This window comes from Staurois parvus, unplaced genomic scaffold, assembly GCF_062004578.1.
Source record: "Staurois parvus isolate SC_StPar_1 unplaced genomic scaffold, SC_StPar_1.0 ptg000544l, whole genome shotgun sequence".
Lineage (NCBI taxonomy): Eukaryota > Metazoa > Chordata > Amphibia > Anura > Ranidae > Staurois > Staurois parvus.
Genome location: NW_028318340.1, coordinates 6,785,782 through 6,813,203, shown reverse-complemented (window position 1 = coordinate 6,813,203; position 27,422 = coordinate 6,785,782). Strand labels below are relative to the sequence as shown.

General features: G+C 41.4%; 1 protein-coding gene across 2 annotated transcripts in view; it reads right to left on the bottom strand.

The window, feature by feature from the left end:
- Positions 1-27,422, bottom strand: part of STARD13 (StAR related lipid transfer domain containing 13) — a 411,711-nt gene that overhangs the window by 223,212 nt on the left and 161,077 nt on the right. The window contains exon 1 of one of the 2 annotated variants that reach the window (XM_089690868.1): positions 17,151-17,367. The exons of the other annotated variant lie outside the window; for it this stretch is intronic. Coding sequence (XP_089546994.1) covers positions 17,151-17,271 — 121 coding nt within the window. The 5' untranslated portion in view covers positions 17,272-17,367. Of the gene's footprint in view, positions 1-17,150; positions 17,368-27,422 lie in introns of those variants that run through there. 2 annotated transcript variants of the gene reach the window in all.

Sequence of the window (27,422 nt, the reverse complement as noted above, 5' to 3'; positions counted from 1 at the left end):
TATTTTTACTGAGCACCATTTACTGAGTATAATGTCTTTCCTCATATAGACAGATAATTGAGGTCAAGATTGACTTGTGTACAACCATGGTGTGCCAAGACATGGTTAAAAATTCAGCTGGTCCCTGCTCAACCAGCCAAATTTCAATCCATGTAGAGCAGGCTTTAGCTTTTATTCCACTTTAAGCAGAACTAAACCCACTGATTCACTGCTTCCCAAAGTTACAACCAAGGCATGCCATGAATGATAACTGTCACAGTTGCTGGTGCTCTCAACCTGTCAAGCCAATAAATTAAACATCGTGGAAATGCAGCTCCAACAGAAGCTAAGATGGCAGTCTCCTTGGCTGTAAAGGATAGTAGGGTTTAGTTCCTCTTTAAGAGGAACTATTATTTAAAAAATAAATAATAGCAGTCTATTTTTATTGAGCACCATTTACTGAATATAATGTCTTGTCTCGTATAGACAGATAATTGAGGTCAAGTCACTAATCAATATGCACCCATCAGACTGTCAGCTACTAAGTGCTTTCAATGTTATATTTTTGTATCATGTTCCTTAATGAGTGATGCTTACTGTTTACAATGTTTAGTTCTACAGTTCTGGTAAAAAAAAATAAAAAAAAAATGAGTCAAGCGATAGGAAAATGTTTGAGACAAGTGGCCACATATTCCTGGAAACCAAACTTAATTGATTGTAATCTAAACAGAGTTCCATTTAGCATAGCGGCTGCTACTTATGGGCACCCAGCCCAGGTCCTCTGCTCAGTCAAGCTGTAACTGAGCTGTTTGACAGAGTTTAGAAGAGCCACGATCCCTCCGGGAATGTCCAACAGGCTGTAACAAACGCAAACCATCCTCATAGAGATAAACATTACCAGCGTTCGTGTTACGCAGAAGTGAAGCAGTTGCATTCTTAAACTGGGAACATCTCTGTCACTTCCAACTATACACAAGTGCCAAAGTTCCACACATATTTTATTTCCAGTACCAGCATTTGCAAAAAAAGTTGGAGCTCTTTTTAAACTGTTATGTGAAAATATTTAAAAGTAATGACTTTTCTAAGTAAACCATCTCCTGTAATCTACCCATGAAAAAAGAAGGACTCCAGTCAAAGAGGAATCTAGGGCATTATGTCTACAGGCTTTTGCTTGCCTCTGAGCTGCTCTTCTTCACCATACTGTACAATCCAACGTGAATGCTAAAGCCACTCAAAGCAGTGTGAAGCAGCTCAATACTTGCATGCAGTAACTCAGATTCAGCTTGAAGCCACTCAGTAACCTATTCCAAACCAAATCAAAGCAACTCAGAATAATGTAAAAGCATACTGCATTTGGCTTGCTTCTAAGGCAGGCCATAGACAATGACATTTTCTTTCTTGCAACCACTATTCAAACTATTTATGCTTTTATTCTGATGACTACTTATCCATGCACTAACGGTATGTCAAGGGACTGCAAAGTACAGAGTCAGTACAAGACTCACCAATGAAGGCCACCAAAGCTGAGCCATACACATTAATATTTCTCTCATTCAGCCCTGTCAGTAAAAAAGAGAAATCAATAGATTTCCTCATTTACACTAAACAGAGTGGATGGAGGAACCCCCTTTTCCAGCTATTGCATTTTGGCAGCTGATGTTAGAATACCCAAACAGCGACTGCATCTGACTTACTGCAGCAGTTTTCAGCCAAGAATTTCCTGCCCGGCTCCTTCTAATTTGAGATCAAAATAGACTGCCGACAGGGCCACACATGGTTCCAATTTCTTCCCAATAGCAGGAAAAACGAACCATGTATGGCCAGCATTATTGTATAATATGAGATCATACGCAGTTTGCATTTTTTTACTAGAAGGTTTAGTGCACAGAAGGCTGAAAATCAGTTTCCAACTTGTGACAGCAGAATTGTAGCTATAATGAATGCCAGTTATGTTAAGAGAAAATACACAAATTCTTCATGTCGTCTACATAAAGTGCAAGGATTTTGAACAACTTTACGTAAGATCCTTTTCTTTAGATATGAGATTAGTGAAGCACACTTGATAAAATGTTTCAAATGCACTCCTAGATTGTAAGCTCGAAAGAGCAGGGCCCTCGATCCCCTCATGTTTTGCATTGTATTGGTATTGTTCTGTCACATGTTCTGTCTCCCATTGTAATGTACAGCGCTGAGCGAACTATTGGCGCTTTATAAATACTGTATAATAATAATAATAATAATACCAAATGTGAGGTTCTACAATTATTCTACTATGGCTGACCTTTACTGAATAAGCTCCATTTTAACAGCATATAATGGGAATTTTAGGAACACATCACCTAATTAAATGTGGGCAATGAAATATAAAAGACTTTAAAATTGGCACAGAAGGTGGTGGACGTATGCTTCACACACCTATGGAAACATAGAAAGTGAGAGCAGAAAATGACCAAGTTGTTCATCGGCTCTGCCCTATATTTATATAAATATATACATTTTCTAAATCTAGAATATACACTCACCAGCCACTTTTTTAGGTACACCTTGCTTAGTACTGGGTTGGACCCCCTTTTGTCTTCAGAGCTGACCTAATTCTTTGTGGCAAAGATTCAACAAGGTGTTGCAAATATTCCTCAGAGATTTTGGTCCATAGTGACATGAGTTACTGTTGCCTTTCTATTAACTCAAACCAGTCTGCCCATTCTCCTCTGACCTCTGACATCATTTTCATCCACATAACTGCCACTCACTGGATATTTTCTCTTTTTCGGATCATTCTCTGTAAACCCTAGAGATGATTGTGCGTGAAATTCCAGTAGATCAGCAGTTTTTGAAATACTCAAACCAGCCCCTCTGGCACCAACAACCATGCTACATTCAAAGTCACTTAAATCTCCTTTCTTCCCCATTCTGATGCTCAGTTTGAACTTCAGCAAGTTGTCTTCACCATGTCCAGATGCCTAAATGCATTGAGTTGCTGCCATGTGATTGGCTGATTAGAAATTTCTGTCACCAAGCAATTGAACAGGTGTACCTAATAAAGTGGCGCAATACTGATTGAAACCTCAAACCCTTAATACCTTTTTTTTCTTTTTTGGATACAAATAATGACACATTGGGGTTTATTTATTAAAGCTGAAGAGTGCAAAATTAGGTTCACTTCTGCATAGAAACCAATCAGCTTCTAGGTTTTATTGCCAACGCTTAATTAAACAAGCTCAGGTTAGAAAGCTGATTGGTTTCTATGCAGAAATGAGCCTAATTTTGCACTCTCCAGCTTTAGTAAATAAACCCCATTGTGTTCTATTTTGTTTATTGTTTGTTTCCTCATTGTGACAATGACTTATCAACCTTGTTATAATTTACCATTTTCTGTTTCTTATGGCAAGAATTAATAAACATTTTGAAAAGAAAATCCTGCCCTCCTGAACCTTATTCACACCCTTAGTGTATTTAGAGGTTTCAATCATGTCCCCTCTTTCCCTTCTTTCCTCCAAACTGTACATATTAAGTTTCTGAAGTCTCTCCTGATATATTTTATCCCCCAGACCTTTCATCATTTTTGTTGCCCATCTCTGGACTCATTCTATCTTATCAATATCTTTTTGTAAGTGAGGTCTCCAGAACTGGACACAGTATTCTAAACGAGGTCAAATAAAGATTTATATAGGGGAATCAGGACCTTATTCTCTCTGCTGGTGATCCCTCTAGTGATGATCTAGAATTCTATTTACGTGTCCCGCTGCTTGGACACATTGTTTGCTCATTTTGAAATCATCTAAAATAAGGACCCTCTAAATCTTTTTTTCTCTCTAGTTCTTGCTAACATGATACCTTGAATATTTTACTCTATCAAAACATTCTTTTTGCCTAGGTGCATTATTTGTATCTAGTTTATATTTAGAAACATTGAACTGCAGTTTTCACTACTCTGACCAATCTTCCAGCACTACCAGGTCATCTTCTAAGTTATATCAACCCTATTGTCATCAACATAAAGACATACATTACCAACCATCTTTAGTTATATCACCTACTACAGAAATAGTAGTGGTAAACTACTAGTGGCTACACCTTGTGGTACACCACTAGTGACTAATCTCTTTTCCGAATGAACTCCATTTACAACCACACCATGATATCTATCCTTTAGCCAACTGCATATCCACTGAGCCACCCACGAGTTTCGACACAGTTTATGCAAATGGTCCTCTATAATTATTATTTGTATCAAACAGGATGGAACTATTGTATTACAGTGACAGATACACAAACACAGAATAAATAGCTGGTAACCTGATGTGAATGATACTCTTAATTTGGTCATTTTTAAATTCACAGCTTAAAATGAAAAAAGATAAAAATTGTTCACATTAAAAGATAGATCAGGATGTCTGTTTATGAGCCACAAGGAATATAATACCTGGTGGTTCACAACAATAATGCGCTTGCTAACCTGTCCACTCAACCCCAAATCCAATCACTGTTCAAATCTTGTAGACTTCACCTCCGTAACATCTCCAAAATATGCCCCCCCCCCTTCTTTTTTTCTAAAAGTTTTTATTGAAAATTTTGAAAAAGGTTACAGAGAAAACTTGGCAAAATGTGACATATTTGATACAAAGCTGTGTTCCCCCACAATCAGAAGGTACATACAAGAGAAAAAAAACATGAGACACTTGTATTAATTGTCCTCAAGAATGTAACTGTTTACGCATATGAAATATAATATAGCTAAAGAGTGTGTCAACTTGGCCATCCAAATAACTGCATGATTGTAACCAACTGAGAGTCCCAAGAGCTTGACTATTGTTATCCTAGTGATTATCAAAAGATGATTAAATAGCCAGTGATTCGGAAATCTGCTATGCATTTTACGTGCTCTCACAAAACTTTGAAAAACCCTGTCAATAACAGAAAATATGCCCCTTTTTAACCAATGAAACCACCAAGCAAATACTTTACCCTCTTGTTATCTCTCGCCTTGACTTGCCTGACTACTGTAACTTCCTCCTTATAGGCTTTCCTCCAGACAGACTATCCCCCCTTATCAGCTTCTTTGCCAATTGATCAAAGTCCTCCAACTCTCAACACCACTCCCTCCACTGGCTTGCGATTGCCCAACATATAAATTTCTAAATACTATCAACATACAAAGCCATTTACAACTCTGCTCCAAGCTACATCACCAATCTTATTTCAATATATCACCTAAACTGTCTTCTCCACTCCTCCCAACACCTCCCACTTTCTAGCTCCCTTGTTTCCTCCCCCCATGCTCATCTCCAAGACTTCTCCACATCCTCTCCCATCCTCTGGAACACTTTACCCCAATCTGTTCAGCTATATCCTACTCTGTCCACTTTTAAGTGATTCCCTGAAAACTAATTTCTTCAGGGAAGCCTATCCCCCGTTTACCTAACAACTGAACTTTTAATCCTCACATCAGCTCATTCCTCACAGTTATTTCCTTCTTTACCACATGCACCTACCTATTAGATGGTACGCTCTCAGGAACAGGGCCCTTCTAACCCTCTTTCATTGAACTGTATTGAAAGTCTACTGTCTCTCTTTATAATGTAAAGGGCTGTGCAAACTGTTGGCGCTATATAAATCCTGAATAATAATAATGATACTAAAGCTACAGATGAGAGTTTGTGAACTGTCTGGAATGTCACTGATATCTGTTTACATTGCTTCTAAAATATGCCCTAATGTTCGACTTCATCCCAATAATAAAGAATTATAACCTGATTAAAGTTATAACAAAAAATTACACTCAGTTATGTCTTTTATATTGCACAAATTATTTAAAACCTGTATAAAACCCTGTACATAGTAACTGGTAACATTTCCTATAGCAGCCATTTTCTGTTGCCACAGTGGTTTAAATGAATTTTAGAACATTCCCCTACACAAAAGTGTTTCAGTTCATTGATATTTCTAGGAGGTCTTTGAACAGCTCTCTTCAAGTCATGGTACAACGTTTCAGTTGGGTTGAGAATGGCACTCTCTTGTCCATTCCAGAATATACATTTACTGTTTATTCTACAGAACTATGGTTATCTAGCATTCCATATCCTTTTATGATTTGCCCGTAGCTTGTAATCAATAAACCACTGTGATTTCATGTAAAAACCTACTGCAGGATCCTCAGATTTTTTTGCTGGCCCTCCAAGATGCTAGAGGAGCCATAGTTTTTTTTTCTCAGACTGTCAGATGCCACTTTTAAGAGCTTAAAATACCACAGTGATGTAGAAAGTGAACTTCATGCAACACAGGGTAACACTACAAGATGTCTATGCTACGTGGTACTTTATAAGCTGGATTACTACTGTTGCTTAGAACAGAGAGTGGGAGCTGATGGTTCTGGAAAGGAAGGAGAAATGAACTAAAACGGCACTGCACAAAAGAAGAAAAACTGGCTGACAGTGCTTCAGACTTGGTTTTATGGAAGGTTCAGTTGCAATGTAACTAAATGCCTTTGGCCTCATGAGGATTTTTTAGAAATGGTCCAGTTTAATTTTCAGCGACAGTGTGGGTTGATTCACTAACTGCTAACAGACTGTTTACCTTGCAAGGGAAGTTGAGCTTCAAAAGGGCATTTTCCTCGGAGCTTAGTGAATGAGATGAAGTTCTGCTGATATTTATCATCCAATCATGTGCAAGCAATGCTGTTTTTTTCCCTAGCATGCGATTGGGTATTCTTTTCAGTTGAAATTTCACCACATTCACTAAGTTCTGAGACAAATTCCCTTTGAAAGTGCAACTTCCCTTGGAAAGAGAACTGCTATTTTTGCCCTTAGTAACTCAATCAGTGTGTTTGTTATAGAATATGAAACCTATAATCCACACCTCTAATTTTATCTCATTCAATGGAATACCTGAGTCCTATAACTTTCTCTCTAAGATATTAAACTTTTTTCATCAATTACCTTTTTGTTTAAACTATTGATTGAATAAAGATAGGGCAACAGAAATAATAGGTTCTGTTTCTTAATGTGATACTAAACACACACTGTTTAATTTACATTATCCCTTCTATTTCTGTATGTGTATGATGGCTCTGTAATTATTTTAATAAGAAAAAATCTAAGTACCTTTTTCCTAATTGATTTACAGCTGTCACATGACCCAGATCTTTCCCAGCCTGTCTGCTTGGAAACATAAGCAGGAGGAGCATCTAGTTCTCTGCTGCTGATCACATGCTCCAAATTAAAAAAAAAAAACAGCCTTTGGAATACTGAGTAACAATAAATAATATAAATAAACTGTTTTAAATTGGAATACAAATATATATTTGAAATCAAATCTTTTATATTTTGTGGAAATAACATTGTGTGGCCGGATTTCTGCCAGTCACAGGCTGTGTCACACCCCTCCAGCCTGTGTCGTAGAATAAGAGGGAGGCGATTCAACCAGTAACCACTTGCCCTCCAGCGAATTTACCCCCCTTCCTGACCAGGCCATTTTTTGCAATACAGCACTGCTTTACTTTAACTCACAATTGTGTGGCCATGCAGTGCTGTACCCAAATGAAGTGTATTAATGACACAACGGAACTGTATCTATGTAAACATACATAATAGTGCCAACAGTATTGGGCCAGCCCTCCAAATCATTGGATTCAGGTTTTCCACTCACCTCTATGGCCACAGTGGTATAAAATCAAGCACCTAGGCATGCAGACTGCTTCTAAAAACATTTGTGAAAAAATGGGTCGCTCTCAGGAGCTCAGTGAATTCAAGCGTGGTACCGTGATAGGTTGCCACCTGTGTAATAAGTCCATCCGTGAAATTTCCTTGTTACTAAATATTCCACGGTCAACTGTTAGTGGTATTATAACAAAGTGGAAGCAACTGGAAACAACAGCAACTCAGCCACAGAGTGGTAGGCCACGTAAAATGATAGAGCAAGGTCAGCGCATGCTGAAGCTCACAGTGCGCATAAGTCACCAACTGTCTGCAGAATCAATAGCTAAAGTCATCCAAACGTCATGTGGCCTTCAGATTAGCACAACAACAGTGTGCAGAGAGCTTCATGGAATGGATTTCCGTGGCCAGACAGCTCCAAGCCTTACATCACCAAGTGCAATGCAAAGCATTGGATGCAGTGGTGTAAAGCACGCCACCACTGGACTCTAGAGTGTTCTATGGAGTGACAAATCATTCTTCTCTGTCTAGCAATCCAATGGACGTGTCTGGGTTTGGTGGTTGCCATGAGAACGGTACTTGCCTGACTGCATTGTGCAAGGTCTAAAGTTTGGTGGGGGGGGGGGGATTATGGTGTGGGGTTGTTTTTCAGGGGTTGGGCTTGGCCCCTTAGTTTCAGTGAAGGGAACTATTAAGGAGTCAGCATACCAAGACATTTTGGACAATTTCATGCTCCCAACTTTGGGGGAACAGTTTGGGGATGGCCCCTTCCTACACCAATATCACTGTGCACCAGTGCACAAAGCAAGGTCCATAAAGACATAGATGAGCGAGTTTGGGGTGGAGGAACTTGAGTGGCCTACACCTAAACCTGATAGAACACCTTTGGGATGAATTAGGGCAGAGACTGTGAACCAGGCCTTCTCATCTGACATCAGTGCCTGACCTCACAAATGCTCTTCTGGAAGAATGGTCAAACATTCCCATAGACACACTCCTAAACCTTGTGGACAGCCTTCCCAGAAGTGTTGAAGCTGTTATAGTTGCATGGGTGGGCCAACTCAATATTGAACCCTATGGACTAAGACTGGGATGCCATTAAAGTTCATGTGCATGTAAAGGCAGGCGTCACAATACTTTTGGCAATATAGTGTAGATACAGCTCTGTTCTTCCTCCCTGACTGACGATCTGCAGGGGCCGGCGAGCAACAGCTTGCTGGGGCTTGTAGATTGGTTTCACAGCAGAAGCGATCCTCCAGCGGCGTGCATGCGCCCCCCCCCCCCGTGTGGCAGAATCCCTAGCTCAATTGGAGGCATGAACAGAAAGTGGTGATAGGGAGCAACAGGATCAAGCAGGCTTTTTTGCAGAATACAAAAAACTAATCTCATAGTGACTGAGTGAGTAAGAATAGCATGTAATACAGCATTTATTGATAATTTTTTTTATTGTGGGTTTAGTGGCACTTTAACTAAGAATATTATTATTATTGTTAGTTAGCTAAAGATCAGACTATACATTAAAAGTCATCCATACAGAAATCCACACAATTCTAAAGGGTGCACAAAAGTGTCTGTTAACTACATGTACTGCAACCCATACCAGCCAATCAAAAGTCAGAGTATTGAAATTGGACTGCTGATTGGTAAAAAAAAGCAAACCCATATAAACCTGAGCAGTTCAGTATGACACATTTGAGAACTCCTGAATCTACATCCAGATTAAAAGTAAACTACCTGAAGGATGAGCATAATCCTTCTGCCCAACATTTAGATTGTAACTGAGGACTGACAAATAACAATGCACTCTTGCCTGACATGTTGTACAAAACATGATTCCAGGAATCACCTGGAATTTCAAATGGGTGCCACATCCTCCACTGGGAAGGGAGGGACAGGCATCTTAGAACCACTACTAGGAGCATTCCCTGACTGGGAGCAGAAACAGGGATGGAACTGAAGGAACTTCCTTAAAATAACTGCAAAAGAGCCATGAAGACCTTTGGACCATCCCCTTTAGGGGTACTTGGAGAGAAGGTCCAGTAGCATTCAGGAGACATCCAGGTGCAGTCAGTACAATGACTCGCAAAAGGATCATTCAGTGAGGCAGGAAGTCTGTTCTGGTGAACCAGATGAAAGCCCTGGGTGTGAAGACACACCATACAAAAGCATTCTCAGGATAGTGGGAAAGCACCACTCCATTTCCAGTCAGAGACTGCAAAGAAGTGCACAGGGAAATGTACAGACCATCCTCAGGAAGAGTCTCCTGAGTGCTCTGCAATGGTGATGATAGGAGGAGGCTCTAGGGAGAACTTAAGGTCTACTGCTAGGAGAGGGTTGTTACAGTTTCTCCAGGTCTGCCAGGCCTTGTGCCAGGACCTCCAGAACTCCTACTTTCAGAACTCCTTTCAGGACTTCCAGAACTCTTACTTTCAGAATCCCTGCCAGTACTTCCAATGATGCTCGCAGAATCCCTGCCAGGACTTCCAGTATCCCAGCAAGTGCTTCCAAAGGCACTCCCATAATCATTGCCAGTACATCCAATGGTTCAACAGTGCTTTACTAGCTGAACCTTCAGAGACAGGGTCACACCTGGGGCTTTGCACAACTCTGGACCTGGAAAGTGCTCTGTGCCTTACTAACACAGTGCACTCAGGTCTGAAAAGCATCACAATGCAGAGTCTGTTGAACAAAGGTCACATTTCAGGGTAGCCCTGCACATCCAGTCCAGCGGGGTTTAGGATATGGCCTCCAGAACATGTGCTTCCACACTATCAATCAGTTACATATGTTTTATAGTGAGGAGCAACAACTCTAATTTTTTGTAAATGATATGCATGCATGCCCAATTCAATAATACTCAAAATAAACCCAAATTACTATGTGAATAATCCTTACTTAAGTATCCATCAATAATCAATAAATGTCCATCAACATCAATGGCATAAAATTAAATCAACTGTCCTTTTTTTGTCCGTGTGTATAAATAAATCTGTTATCCTGTACTTATCCATGTAAGTACATAAATAAATTTGCCACCCAATGTGGCTCTGACTGCTTCTAATACGAATGTGCAGAGTGAGCTCTACCACCTTTCACTATGTGTGCTCACCTGAGGATGTGGACTCACAAAAACATACAGATCATAACATGCCTTCTCCTATAAGGGGCTTCAAACACCTCCTGTGGATATCTCTGGATTTACTACCAGGAATCCTCTCTTGATGAATCCTCCAGTATGGTGCAGCAGAAGGGATTATGCCAATATTCAAATGATGAGTGCTTCAGCATTTGAAAACAATTCCAAAAAAACTGCTGAAATGCTTTCCAGGAAACACTGCAACTGTTGGAAAAGTTAGAAATCCACTCCTTTCACCTATAATCTATACACCCCCAGAAGCAAGATCTTATATGACGAACTATTTATTTTAAAAATATGACACAATTAAAGAACTCTTCAGAAATCTATACACACATCTTGCAGTACTGTGGTCTTGGATTCATTCCCCACTGGAAACACCAACTGCATGGAGTTTGTATGTTCTTCCAGTGTTTGTAAGTGACGGTCAAATCTTATTTTGATGAAGACTAGTACTATGGTAGAGCCATTAGAAATATAAGCTCCTGCAATTGCTGTTGTAACTGGTCTATGTACCCTGCGTTGTGGTGCATTGACATTCAGTCTTAATTGCACCTCCACACAGAATTCACAGATGTGAATATTCTGTGTTGCAATGTGCTGCATTGTAAAAAAAACCAGCACAAGACTATTTTCCATGGTGGGACCATTCTAAATGGATGGGCTGCCTAGTGCAATGTGGTGCGAGGTACGAGAATGGAAACATGCTTGATGTGAAATCATTAGACCATGGTAAACATAAAAATGGTTAAATGCTTATATTTGTCTAGGGGGACAGAAAAAGCAGCTTTACTTACCCTCACACCTGCAGGCTTTTCTGAACTGTATGGACAAGCACACTGACGTCATCATGTCCAATACAGTGCCAGCATTCCTGCATTGTCAGTGGGGACATCAAGGGCTGATTACAACCCAGAATGTTGGAAAGCAGAAGAGAGTGCCGGCTGCCAGTGGAGCAAGGAATAAGGTAAGAAAAATGCTTTTTATGTTCCCCTAAACAAACATGAGCATTTGACACTTGCAGTAGGGGGAGCCCCACTACAAAGTTACATTTAGCTAGCCATATTTGATCGACTACTCATACATTTTTCTGAAAAATCATTTGCCAGAGCATTCGATGATGCCATCATTGACAAAAAATTTCAATTGAAAGGTGTAAAATTTTTATTCAATTTTCATGCCAATGTTTCAGTTTTAAACAACGTATTAAACAACTGATTTCAGCAACGTACTAGAGCAGTGGTCTCCAAACTGCCGACCAGGGGCTGGATGAGGCACTTTGCTTGCCTTTATCATATATTGACACCAATGACTTAGCACTATTCCTCCCACTGATATCAATGACGAGGCACTATTCCTTCCTCTGACACCAATGAAAGGGCAAAATTTCTCCCACTGACACCAACGATGGGCAAATTTTCTTCCATGGACAGCAACGATGGGGTACTATTCCTTCCACTGACACCAACAATGGAGTACTACTTCTCCTACTGACAAGGCGTTGTTTACTTCCACTGGACGCCAGGACATTTTCTACTCCCACTGGCCCTAGTCCAGCCCTCCTAAAGTCTGAAAAACAGTAAACTGGCCCTTTGTCTAGAAAGTTTGGAGACCCCTGTACTGGAATATACTTAAAATCTGCTTATGAATACACCAGGGGCGGACTGACCATTTGGAAACTCGGGCACTGCCCGAGGGCCCGGGGTCAGTAGGGGACCCCATGAGATGCCCCTGTTACCTTTTTCATAGGCTTTTTTCAGTTTGGGCAAGGACACAGGGGCCCCATGATCCCCTATTGCCCGGAGGCCCCATGAGTTGTCAGTCCGCCCTTGGAATACACAGTATACTTCTAAATGCACGCAAACCTTTGCTAGCATTATTCTTTCATACATTCCTTTACCATACATAATTGTTTAAATGAACAGAAGTTCTTGACCACAAAAGTTCTACTTTTGGATGAAAGTTTTCCTAGCACTTACGCATCGTATCTGATTTTTACTAACTGAGGACTATATTCAGAATTTAATTTAAGACAAAAACGAAAAAAAATCTTTGATTCTCATTAACTATAAGAAAATCAAGCAATAATGTTCAAAACAATTGTTTCTGAACAAACTTCAAATCATGCATGACTAGCTTTTTTATACTACCCAGAGTTCAAGTTTAAGGGTTAAACAAAAACAACAGGAACAGTCCACTTTGTACTGCCCCATGTTATCAATCTGTAGTATTATTAAACAAAACAAATAATAAACAGTTCAATGACAAACTAGCATAGAGGTCTACATTGAGTAATCTGCTGATAGAAGTACATACACACAAGGAAAGTTTACATTGTAACTTCTTCATAGGATTCTGCAGATTATAGCAATGCCAGAAGCTACACATTACTGCCCACATGTATAAATCCGGAGCCAATTACTATTGTACAAAAAGGCAACAAAGGTTACATAGAGAGAGGATAGCAATGCATATTCTCAAAATGTAATGTTCCAAGAAACATAACTGATCCCTTCACTACAGATGTCAGCCCATGGCTTGTTCTCCATGTGTCTACAGACACAAATGACATATTACACATCACATACATTGTCAGGGTAAGAAAATGTGTGACCTGCATGATCTCTGTAAATTCATACATGATCGCTGTATGATCTCAGTTCATATAGATCTGTGATCGATGAGCATGGTGTGATCCCAGCAAATTGATACCTATGACTGACGACCTCGGTATGATCTCATATCTGTGACCAGGGCCGGTGCAAGACTATTTTGCACCCTAGGCAATACCAGCTACTTGCGCCCACCCCCCAAAAAAATAAAAAAAATAAAAAAAGAGTAGAAAATATTAAATCAACAAAACATGAAACTGCTAAATTTCTTTTAATTTGCACAAATAAGTGCCATAAGGTTCCACCAGCACCAATATTAAAGACCAAATCAGTGTCACGGTGTCACGGATAGACTATAACTGTGGCTGGTAGTGGCAGGGTGACAGTTGCAGTGAGTGGAGGATGTTGGATCCACACTCTGACAAATATCAGGCTGGAATTCCCCAGGCAATGGAGGGAGATAAAATCCTGTGACAGCAGGCAACCCCGCCCACAGGACATCAGAGTCAAACAATACCTTCCTCTGCAGGTGCAGCTCCACCTCCACTGATGAATGCGAAGAGAAGGGCTGGAACTCCACAGTGATCAGTAGCCGCCAGCCGGCTTGCAGTAAGGGACTGAGTCTGAGATGAACACTAGAAGAGCTACTACATTGGCATCTTCCTCTGTTCTTTCTTCCTCCCCTCTGCTGCCTCTCCCCACAGCTGAAGGATTAATCATGATATGACAGCGTTCCACACAGAAAGTGCCGACCTGTGCTGCGCCCAGGCACCCCTAGGTGGCAATGCACCCTAGGTGGCCACCTAGTTTGCCTAGTGAAAGCACTGACCCTGCCTGTGACCAATGATCACAGTATGTCAGTGAATTTCTGCCCCTGACTGATGATCTCAGTATACCTGAGACTTATGGGCGTAGCAACAGGGGTCACAGGGGTCACAATTGCGACCCAGCCCCTAGCTCCAGGGTGCCTGTGCACCCTCCCTGACAAATTAGCATACTTGCCACAACAAAATTCCATAGTCCAGTTCCATCTGCCCTGTGTCCCACTGCTGAGCACCAGTCCTCCAGTTCTTCTCTTCAACTTTGCCTGCTCCACAGTCCACAACCCTCCACTGTCATTGGCTGGGGAGAAGCTGTGAGGCACACATGCCATTTCCTGAACAGTGAGAAGGATGGGATGAGAGCAGCCCGGGACCAGGAAGCGCCTGTGCTGTGTGCACAGTGTGCGGTGACAACTGGGGACAGTGAGCACTGAGCAGCCTGTCACCGAGTTGACTGGTGCAGGAAGAGAGAGCAGCCTGACAGCTGGGACAGGGACCACTGTCATCATGAGGTAAGATACCATGCTCAAGTCAGTGTCAACTAGTCACCTATGGAGAAGACCCCTTCCCTAGAAGATGGGGGGCTTTATACCTGGGGGAGGGTGACTATCTTCTCAAGGACTGGGATTTGGTGGTGGAACTGTGCACTCATAGCACCTTCCTGGACCCTGCACTATGTAAGTAGTACCCTCCTGGACCCTGCACTCTGTACGTAGCACCCTCCTGGACCCTGCGCTCTGTACGTAGCACCCTCCTGGACCCTGCACTCTGTACGTAGCACCCTCCTGGACCCTGCGCTCTGTACGTAGCACTCTCCTGGATCCTGCGCTCTGTATGTAGCACCCTCTGGGACCCTGCACTCTGTACGTAGCACCCTCCTGGAGAATCAGGGCCCACAAGCTTCAAGCTACGTCTCTGCTAAAACTGATGATCACAGTATGATCTCAAAGAATTGTGACCAATGATAGAGAAATGATCTCATACCTGTGACTTGATGATTATGGTATGATTTGAGAGAATTTATACCGGTGACAGATGATCGCAGTATAATCTCATACCAGTGACCGATGATCGCAGTATGATCCCATATCTGTAATAGATGATTGCTGTATAATCTCACACCTGTGACCAATGATTGAAGTATGATCTGATACCTGTGACTGAAGATTGCAGTATGATCTGATAGCTGTTACTGAAGATCGCAGTTTAATCTCAGACCTGTGATCAATGTTCAAAGTATGATCTCATACCTGTGACTGAGGATCGCAGTATGATCTCACACCTGTGACCAATGATTGAAGTATGATCTGATACCTGTGACTGAAGATTGCAGTATGATCTGATAGCTGTGACTGAAGATCGCAGTTTAATCTCAGACCTGTGATCAATGTTCAAAGTATGATCTCATACCTGTGACTGAGGATCGCAGTATGATCTCAAAGAATTAATACTTCTGGCACATGATCACAGTATGATCTCATAACTGTGACCGATGATCGAAGTGTAATCTCAAACCAGTGACAGATGATCGCAGTATAATCTCATACCTGTGACCGATGATCGAAGTGTAATCTCAAACCAGTGACAGATGATCGCAGTGTAATCTCATACCTGTGACCAATGATCGCAGTATGATCTCAAAGAATTAATACTTCTGACAGATGACCACAGTATAATCTCATACCTGTGACTGATGATTGAAGTATGATCTCAAACCAGTGACAGATGATCACAGTGTAATCTCATACCTGTGACCAATGATCGCAGTAGAATCCCATATCGGTGACCGATAATTGAAGCATGATCTCATACCAGTGACCGCTGATTGCAATATAATCTGTGACCAATGATTGCAAATTATCTGATACCTGTGACTGATGATCGAAGTATGATCTCATACCAGTGACTACTGATCGCAATATATTCTCCTGTGACCAATGATTGCAGAATGATCTGATACCTGTGACTGGTGAATGCAGTATGATCTGAGAGAATTCATACCTGTGACCGCTGATTGCAGTATGACCTCACACCTGACTCATGACTGATGCTCGCAGTATAATTTCATACCTGTGACTGATGATCGCAGTATAATTTCATACCTGTGACGACTGCAGTATAATTTCATACCTATGACCAATGGTTGCAGTATGATCTCAGAGAATTCATACCTGTGACTGATGATTGTAGTATGATGTCATACTTGTGACCGCTAATTGCAGTATAATCTCATACCTGTGACTGATGCAGGGGCGGACTGACAACTCATGGGGGCCACGGCAATAGGGGATCATGGGGCCCCTGTTTCCTTGCCCAAACTCAAAAAAGCCTATGAAAAAGTTACCAGGGGCATCTCATGGGGCCCCCTACTGACCTCAGGCCCTCGGGAAGTGCCCGAGTTTCCAAATGGTCAGTCTGCCACTGGACTGATGATTGTAGTATGATGTCATACCTGTGACCACTGATAACAGTGTAATCTCATACCTGTGACCAATGATTGCAGTATAATCTTATACCTGTGACCAACAATCTGGTATAATTTTATACCTGTGACCAACGATCTGGTATAATTTTATACCTGTGACCAACGATCTGGTATAATTTTATACCTGTGACCAACGATCTGATATTATTTTATACCTGTGACCAACAATCTGGTATAATTGTATACCTGTGACCAACGATCTGGTATAATTTTATACCTGTGACCAACGATCTGGTATAATTTTATACCTGTGAGCAATGATGGCAGTATCATCTCAGTAAGTATATACAATGTAGAGATTATGTCTGGAAGTTTAGTTGCAGCGTTTTCCCCTCTACCCTCCAGTGACAGGCAGCAAGGACACAGACAGACTGCAGTGACCTCACACCGTCCCATCTGCAGTCACCTTGTCCCCATCCTCCCCATACACAGCCCAGGCGGGGATCCCCGGGTGTCACCACTGACCTGCCAGGCGCTTCTCTCGGATGTTCTTCCACAGAAGGTCCCAGGCTTTGGTGGTGGAATCCTTTAACTGCTCACTCAGAGACCTCCTCAGGAGGAATTTGGAAGATCGTTTGCTTGTCATTGTAAATCCCTCAGCAGCAGCATCATCCCGGCTCCTTCCCTACACGGCTCTGCATGTGTGAGTGTCCCGACAGGAGGAGGAGGAGGAGCGGGAGGAGGAGGAGTGAGGCTACAGCCGGCTCTGCACTGCCCCACTACTGAGCACTTCGTCCGGGCTCCGCTCTGCACACAGCCTCCCCCTACACTGCCTGCCTCTGATCCTACATCTATACATAGTATACTTCTATAGAACATACATCTACACAATATAAATCTATACAACATACATCTACATAACATACATCTACATAACATACATCTATATAACATACATCTACGTAATATAAATCTATACAACATACATCTACATAACATACATCTATATAACATACATCTACGTAATATAAATCTATACAACATACATCTACATAACATACATCTACATAACATACATCTACATAACATACATCTTTATAACATACATCTACATAACATACATCTATATAACATACATCTACACAATATAAATCTATACAACATACATCTACATAACATACATCTACATAACATACATCTATATAACATACATCTACATAATATAAATCTATACAACATACATCTACATAACATACATCTTTATAACATACATCTACATAACATACATCTACATAACATACATCTATATAACATACATCTACATAACATACATCTACATAATATAAATCTATACAACATACATCTACATAACATACATCTTTATAACATACATCTATATAACATACATCTATATAACATACATCTATATAACATACATCTACATAACATACATCTACTTAATATAAATCTATACAACATACATCTACATAACATACATCTTTATAACACACATCTATATAACATACATCTACATAACATACATCTACATAATATAAATCTATACAACATACATCTACATAACATACATCTATATAACATACATCTACATAATATAACTCTATATAACATACATCTACATAATATAAATCTATACAATATACATCTACATGACATACATCTATATAACATACATCTACATAACATACATCTATATAACATACATCTACATAACATAAATCTACATAATATAACTCTATATAACATACATCTACATAATATAAATATATACAATATACATCTACATAACATACATCTACATAACATAAATCTACATAATATAACTCTATATAACATACATCTACATAATATAAATATATACAATATACATCTACATGACATACATCTATATAACATACATCTACATAATATAACTCTATATAACATACATCTGCATAATATAAATCTATATAACATACATCTATAGAACATACATCTACAGTGAGGAACAGAAGTATTTGAACACCCTGCGATTTTGCAGTTTCTCACACTTAGAAATCATGGAGGGGTCTGAAATTCACATTGTAGGTGCATTCCCACTCTGAGAGACAGAATTAAAAAAAAAATTCAGGAAATCACATTGTATGATTTTTAAAGAATGTATTTGTCTTGCACTGCTGAACATAAGTATTTGAACACCTGAGAAAATCAGTGTTAATATTTGGTACAGAAGCCTTTGTTTGCAATTACAGAGGTCAAACATTTCCTGTAGTTCTTGACCAGGTTTGCACACACTGCAACAGGGATTTTGGCCCATTCCTCCACACAGATCTCCTCTAGATCTGTCAGGATTTAGGGCTGTCGCTGAGCAACACGGAGTTTCAGCTCCCTCCAAAGATGTTCTATTGGATTTAGGTCTGGAGACTGGCTTGGTCACTCCAGAACCTTGATATGTTTCTTACGGAGCCACTCCTTGGTTATCCTGGCTGTGTGCTTCGGGTCGTTGTCATGTTGGAAGACCCAGCCACGACCCATCTTCAATGCTCTGACTGAGGGAAGGAGGTTGTTGCTCAAAATCTCACAATAAATGGCCCCATTCATTCTCTCCTTAATACAGTGCAGTCGTCCTGTCCCCTTCGTAGAAAAGCACCCCCAAAGCATGATGTTACCAGCCCCATGCTTCACAGTAGGGATGGTGTTCTTGGGATGCAACTCATCCTTTTTCCTCCAAACATGAGTGAAGTTTAGACCAAAAAGTTCTACTTTGGTCTCATCTGACCACATGACTTTCTCCCATGCCTCCTCTGGATCATCCAGATGGTCATTGGCAACTTCAGACGGGCCTGGACATGTGATGACTTGAGCAGGGGAACCTTCCGTGCAATGCATGATTTGAAACCATGACGGCGTAGTGTTCTACCGACAGTGACCTTTGAAACTGTGGTCCCAGCTCAATTCATGTCTTTGACCAGCTCCTCTCTTGTAGTTCTGGGCTGATTCCTCACCTTTCTTATCATCAGTGATACCCCACGAGGTGAGATCTTGCATGGAGCCCCAGTCCGAGGGAGACTGACAGTCGTCTTTAGCCTCTTCCATTTGCTCCAACAGTTGATCTATTTTCACCAAGCTGATTGGCAATTGCCCCGTAGCCCTTTCTAGCCTTGTGGAGGTCCACAATTTTGTCTCTGGTGTCTTTTGACAGCTCTTTAGTCTTGCCCATGGTAGTAGTTGGCGTCTGACTGACTGTGGGGTGGACAGGTATCTTTAAAGAGCTCAGACAGGTGCTACTAAGTTAGATTAATGAGTGGAGTAGAGGTGGACTTTTTAAAGGCACAGTAACAGGTCTTTGAGAGCCAGAATTCTTGCTGTTTCTTAGGTGTTCAAATACTTATGTTCAGCAGTGCAAGATAAATAAATTCTTTAAAAATCATACAATGTGATTTCCTGAATTTTTTTTTTAAATTCTGTCTCTCAGAGTGGGAATGCACCTACAATGTGAATTTCAGACCCCTCCATGATTTCTAAGTGGGAGAACTTGCAAAATCGCAGGGTGTTCAAATACTTCTGTTCCTCACTGTATATAAAATACATCTACATAACATAAATCTATACAACATACATCTATATAACATACAGTGAAGGAAATAAGTATTTGATCCCCTGCTGATTTTGAATGTTTGCCCACTCACAAAGAAATGATCAGTCTAAAAATCGAATGGTAGGTGTATTGTAACACTGAGAGACAGAATAGCAACAAAAAATTCAAAAGAAATGTATGTCTAAGAAACGATGCACTGATTTGCATGTTCATGAGGGAAATAAGTATTTGATCCCCTTCACAAAACATGACTTAGTACTTGGTGGCAAATCCCTAGTTGGCAATCTCAGAGGTCAGACGTTTCCTCTAGTTGGCCACCAAATTTGCACACATCTCAGGAGGGATTTTGGCCCACTCCTCTTGGCAGATCCTCCCCAAGTCATTAAGGTTTGGTGGCTGACGTTTGGCAACTTGAACTTTCAGCTCCCTCCACAGATTTTCAATCGGATTAAGGTCTGGAGACTGGCTAGGCCACTCCAGGACCTTAATGTGCTTCTTCTTGAGCCACTCCTTTGTTTCCTTGGCAATGTGTTTTGGGTCATTGTCATGCTGGAACACCCATCCACGACCCATTTTCAATGCCCTGGCTGAGGGAAGAAGGTTCTCACCCAAGATTTGATGGTACATTTCCCCATCCATCGTCCCTTTGATGCGGTGCAGTTGTCCTGTCCCCTTAGCAGAAAAACACCCCCAAAGCAGAATGTTTCCACCACCATGTTTAACAGTTGGGATGGTGTTCTTGGGGTCATAGGCAGCATTCCTCCTCCAAACACGGCAAGTTGAGTTGAGGCCAAAGAGCTCTATTTTGGTCTCATCTGACCACAACACTTTCAACCAGTCCACCAACCACCATAATTTGCAAATAAATTATTTCCAAATCAGCCAATGTGATTGTCTGGATTTTTTTTCTCATTTTGTCTCTCATAGTTGAGGTCTACCTATGATGCCAATTACAGGCCTCTCTCATCTTTTTAAGTGGGAGAACTTGCACAATTGGTGGCTGACTAAATACTTTTTTGCCCCACTGTACATCTATGTATAATATACATCTATAATCTTACATCTTTATACAGTATACATCTATATAACATATGTCTATATATAATATACTGTACATCTATATAACATAGATCTTTATATAATATACATCTATATAACTTACATTTTTATACAGTATACATCTACTGTATATAACATATGTCTATATGTAATATACATCTATATAACGTAGATCTTTATATAATATACATCTATATAACATACATTGTTATATAATATACATCTATACAACATACAGTATATCTATATATAATATACATCTAAATAACTTACATCTACTGTATATATAATATGCTTCTATATAACATACATCTATATATAATATACAGCTGTATAACATGCAGTTATATATAACATACATCTACAATATATGTAATATACAGCTATATAACATACATATCTAACTATATAACATAATACATACAGTGTATATATAAACACACACAGATCTATATATAACATACAGTACATCTATATATACAATTATGTGCTGCTGCAATGTCAGGTTCCAGGCTGCTGGAGTTCTCAGGGACCTTCCCATTCTCCTTCCTTTACCTTGCAGCTAGTGTGCTTCTATTGACTCAGTCTATCTCTCCAAAGTGGAGGTTATCTGACTATTACACGCCGCTAACTCTTTCATTGCTGAATAGAGCACAGGAATATACATTGTACTGGTCATAGTTCTGAATTTATAATGGGGCAAAGGGGACCCTTCTCTAGCCAAAATGATAACCATTAACAATTTCTTGAATTGGGAAGCAATATTTTGCTTGTAAGCATCTGTAACTGCAGTCGTACGCCCATTGATAAATGATCTATTTATTTTCCAGTCGATGTCTCCCAATATGAATAATCAATCTATAGTCGATAACACAAACAACTGTTATGCCACACACAGGGAAGTGAAAGTCATGCCATACGTTAGCAATCACCAGGCAAAATCATAAACTGATCGATTGTAATATGATCAAATTTTTAACCAAATCATCTCAGTGCTGCTGATTAATGCAAACAATCAATAATTTTCCTCGCTGGCCAATTGAATCCGATCTAAACTGAGGCTAAATCAATTGGAAGGGAAGTTATGGCTATTCAAATTCTGATTTGATGGTTTTGTTTGATTGTACATCCATCTGATAAAAAAATGGAAGTGTGTATGGCCACCATAAGTACTTGTTCACACGAGCTGCATTCATGTGCACAGATTAACTGAGGCTGATCTAGGGCACATAGAAAACTGCATTGTTTTACAGGTTGATCTACTAAGGGCCGGTTCACACTAGCTCTGCGCTCTGAAAAGAGATTTGTGTTTGCATCGCTCTTCAGAGAGTATTTGACAGGTGGTGAGGCATAGTATCACCTCCTGACTGCCTGCTTTAACCCCTTGAATACCACACTAGTGCATGCAATGCACATGGTTTCAGCACACTTCCAGAAGAGCCCCATTCAAATGAATGAGTCAAATTCCATTGGCACTACTCCCACCAACAGCAACAAGGAGTGTAATTCCTGCTGAGGCCACAAAGCAAAGCATCATTGCCACATGCATTTGTATACCCCCAGCTGCTGCCTCCACAGATAAAGATGGGAGTGATGGAGGGGCAGCAAAAGCACGACTCAACCATAGGGTTTTACTGCTCCAGCCCCTTCCTCAAATGTTAGTCTGAAAGCGCCCTATAAGAAATGAGGTTTGAAAGATTTGAATGATAATAAACTTTTTTTTTAGTTTGAATACCAAACCATGAGCAAGGAAGATACTAAAAACAGGACCCCAGTGCATCAGTCCTTGCTTTACCCACCTCTTCTATGTCTGCAATGATGCAATCTTCCCCATCAGCCTGATTTAATATTTTAGCAGGTGTACAGGGATGATGGGAAAGTGATGTAAAGAATGATTACAGGTATTCTCAATAGCAGAAACAATAAAAAAGGTAAAACAAAAATATTTGTTAAAAAATCAAACATGGCGGTAGTGACATATATCTTTATTAATGTATACATTTATTGATTATCTTCTTCCCTTAACGTCAATATCTGCCCAATTTCTATACTTGCCAGCAGGTAGTGACATGGAAACTGAAACAGCATACAGAAGCACAGACGTCTGGAAAGAATTTCCAATTAGTCCATATTGTAAACACAACTTCATTTTATTACAGCACATGCTTAGTACAAAGCATTCCTCCACAAGTCCTCTGCGTAAACTCAGCCAAGGTGATTGACGGCAGAAATATGGATTTAAATATTTGTTGAGGTTCTGCTGATACATGTGTTGTAGTTTTCAGCTGCCTCTATCACTAAATATTTAAGATTGCCATACAGAGTGTTTCTGAACTCCGGAGAGGAAAAGCGTTTACCCTTTCAGTGGGTGATGATGAGTATGGTGTTATACTTAACTTTATTCATTGTTCTCCAGGTAGATGGCGCTCTTCTCTGCTATCCAATGCCCTGGAATGTGGGTGAGCCCTCAATGTTCTAGTGTAGGACATCTGGACCTGCATTGTATGGGATTACATCACAGAGCTGTGACCAGCTGGATAACAAAGTGAAGAAGCTTCATAGGACCCATGGCAAGAAGCGGAGGAGGCAAGCAGGAATGAGGATAAAGGTAAGTATATCACGTTATTCATCAACCCCTAGGCAAAATGGGGATGGGGACCCATTGAGCGGGTACATTTTTTTGCCTAGGAGATGATGAAGAAGATGGTATACTTAGTTTAGTCCTTGCTTTCCATGCAGCTGGTACTCTACTCCAATGTTCAACACTCCAAAATGTGGACAGGCTCTCATTGCCCATGCATACAACACAGGGCATCTGGAGCTGCATTGTACAGGATGACATCGGAGAGCTGTGACTGGTTGGATAGCAAAGAGAAAAGTTTTGTAGGACCAGTCATGCAAAGAGAAGACAGTCTGCAGGAACAAGGAATAAGGTAAGTAAATCACCTTAGTCATCATTCCCTAGGTCAGTGATGGCAAACCTTTTTAGAGACCGAGTGCCCAAACCACACCCCAAAACCCACTTATTTATCGCAAAGCGCCAACACTGCAACTAAACCTGAATATTGAAGTTTTAGTTTAGAAAAAACAACCCATACATTAACCTAATTTGTCTTAAAAGAAAAACATAATAACAGAGCTTCCACTGAGCACCAGTGCAAGGGGGCAAAGTTCCACTGACCACCAGAACATGGGGACAAACTTCCAATGACCACCAGACCATGGGGGCAAAGTTCAAATGACCACCAGCAAAAGGTGGCAAAGTTCTACTGACCACCAGCACAAGAGGGCAAAGTTCCACTGACCACCAGCACAAGGGGGCAAAGCTCCACTGACCACCAGCACAAGGGGGCAAAGTTCTACTGACCACCAGCACAAGGGGAAAAAGTTCCACTGACCACCAGAACAAGGGGGCAAAGTTCAACTGACCAGCAGCACAGGGGGGGAAAGTTCCACGGACCACCAGCACAAGGGGGCAGAGTTCCACTAACCACCAGCACAGGGGGCAAAGTTTAGAAAAAACAACCCATGCATTAACCTAATTTGTTTTAAAAGAAAAACACAATAACAGAGCTTCCACTGAGCACCAGCACAAGGGGGCAAAGTTCCACTGAGCACCAGCACAAGGTGGCAAAGTTCCACTGACCACCAGCACAGGGGGGCAAAGTTCCACTGAGCACCAGAACAAGGGGGCAAACTTCAACTGACCAGCAGCACAGGGGGGAAAAGTTCCACGGACCACCAGCACAAGGGGGCAGAGTTCCACTAACCACCAGCACAGGGGGCAAAGTTTAGAAAAAACAACCCATGCATTAACCTAATTTGTTTTAAAAGAAAAACACAATAACAGAGCTTCCACTGAGCACCAGCACAAGGGGGCAAAGTTCCACTGACCACCAGCACAAGGTGGCAAAGTTCCACTGACCACCAGCACAGGGGGGCAAAGTTCCATTGAGCACCAGAACAAGGGGGCAACGTTCCAATGACCACCAGAACACGGGGGCAAAATTTAAATGACCACCAGCATAAGGTGGCAAAGTTCCACTGACCACCAGCACAAGCAGGCAACGTTCCACTGACTACCAGCACAGGGGGGCAAAGCTCTACTGACCACTAGCACAAGGGGGCAAAGTTCCACTGACCACCAGCACAAGGGGGCAAAGTTCTACTGACCACCAGCACAAGGGGGAAACGTTCCACTGACCACCAGAACAAGGGGGCAAAGTTTAAATGACCACCAGCACAAGGTGGCAAAGTTCCACTGACCACCAGCACAAGGGGCCAAGTTCCACTGACCCCCAGCACGAGGTCAAAGTTCCACTGACCACCAGCACAAGGGGTCAAAGTTTCACTGACCACCAGCACAAAGGGGCAAAGTTCCACTGTCCACCAACACAATTTAAAATCTTGTGTTAACAAAAACGAATGTATTAAAACTCAAAGCCAGTCCAATATATATATATATCCTTGGCAGCGCACTGACCGGCGATGCAAAATCTCAGACAAGTCGTGGCTAATGAGTTGTGGCTCGTGACATCATCGCCTGGCGCCACTACTCCTTTCTGAGCATGTACATTGGCCCGTATGTGCGCTGTTATATGATGTTCGGCTGCTGCGGCGATGCTGGGGCGACTTGGATTGTGTGAGGACTACGCGTGCCCACTGCGGCATGCATGCTATAGGTTTGCCACCACTGCCCTAGATAAAACTAGCAGTTAATCCTTGGAGTGGGAAGGGGGACCGAAATGACAAAATGTTTTCTGTCCACGTGTTTCATATTTAAAGCGGTTTTCAATGTGAAACAAACTAAACTAATTAATAGCAAAAACTCCAGGTGTATATTAAGCACCTACTTACTGTCCTACTGTATGTAATCCATGTGCAGCTGGACGAGTGTAAGCAGATGCAGTTAGCTTGTCTGCCACTAGATGGCTCTTTCCCACAAATGTGTGGGGTAATAGGGGATAGTGTAACTGGGTGTTAGATCCCTTTTAGACAAGGCCTTCCTGTAGTGATGTAAGGGGTGGAGTCAGTGACCATATATACACCAGGTTGTAAGGAGCCCAGGGCAGTCAGGGCATGGGAGCCAGATATCCTACCAGCATACAGATGTAATTAGCTATACTGGGGGGCTGGAGGACAGGGTGAGGTAATGCTTCACACAGATGAGTCGGCCCTAGTCTTCCTGTCTCTTATGCTTGGTGGAGGCTAGAGCAGGTTACAAAAGGCATTTCAGGTCAGGCCAAGTGTTCTCTGTTGTGAGTTCTATGCCCCAGAAGACCTGGGAGAACTGTACAGATACTAGAGGTCCAGCTGCGGCAGTCCTGTCTCTGGAATGACATGTAGGGATTCGTGAGCTGGATGCATAGGGCCTATGGCAAGTCAGCGCCCTCTGAGTGAGTACTAATGACACTGGGAAAGAGAGAGACTGTGCAAAAGAAGGCTAGGGGTGACGTGCTGTGTGCTGCTTTCACATAAGGACTGCTATGGTTTGTCCACTATATGTGATTGACAGAGTAATGTCAAGTGACCCCAGATAGTATGTCTATGTGATATGAGTTGCCACTGCCATCTTCTGGAATACGGAAATTGAGTCATTTGTCTGGACATCCTTTTCTTTGAACATAGAAGCTAAGGGCCGGGGATATCATGGAAGGTCTATGGCAGGGGTCTCCAAACTATGGCTCTTTAGCTGTTAAAGTACTAAAAGTCCAATCATGCCTCTGCCTCTGGGAGTCTTGCCTGTGGCTGTCAGAGTCTTGCAAGGCCTCATGGGACTTGCAATTCTTCAACACCTGGAGGGCCATAGTTTGGGGACCCCTGGTCTATGGCATGGGGTTGGACACAATATGTCGGAGGTAGACAGCTACAAGCATGTGGGTTGTTGCTCTATCTTAGGTGAAGCTGGGTGCGGACTTGCATCTGTTGGCACCAAAACCTAGCCAACCAGACAACACCTTACATGCTTGCCAGGATATCAAACATGTTTTTTGAAGTGTGCATAATCACAGCTAAAATGTTGAGGGACTAATGCACACAATGTGTCCAACTAAACTTTCAGTTTAAGTCCTAGGTCACACCGATGCGACTTCAGATGCAACATGCGATTTACAAATCGTACCTGAAGGCGAATCTAATGTATT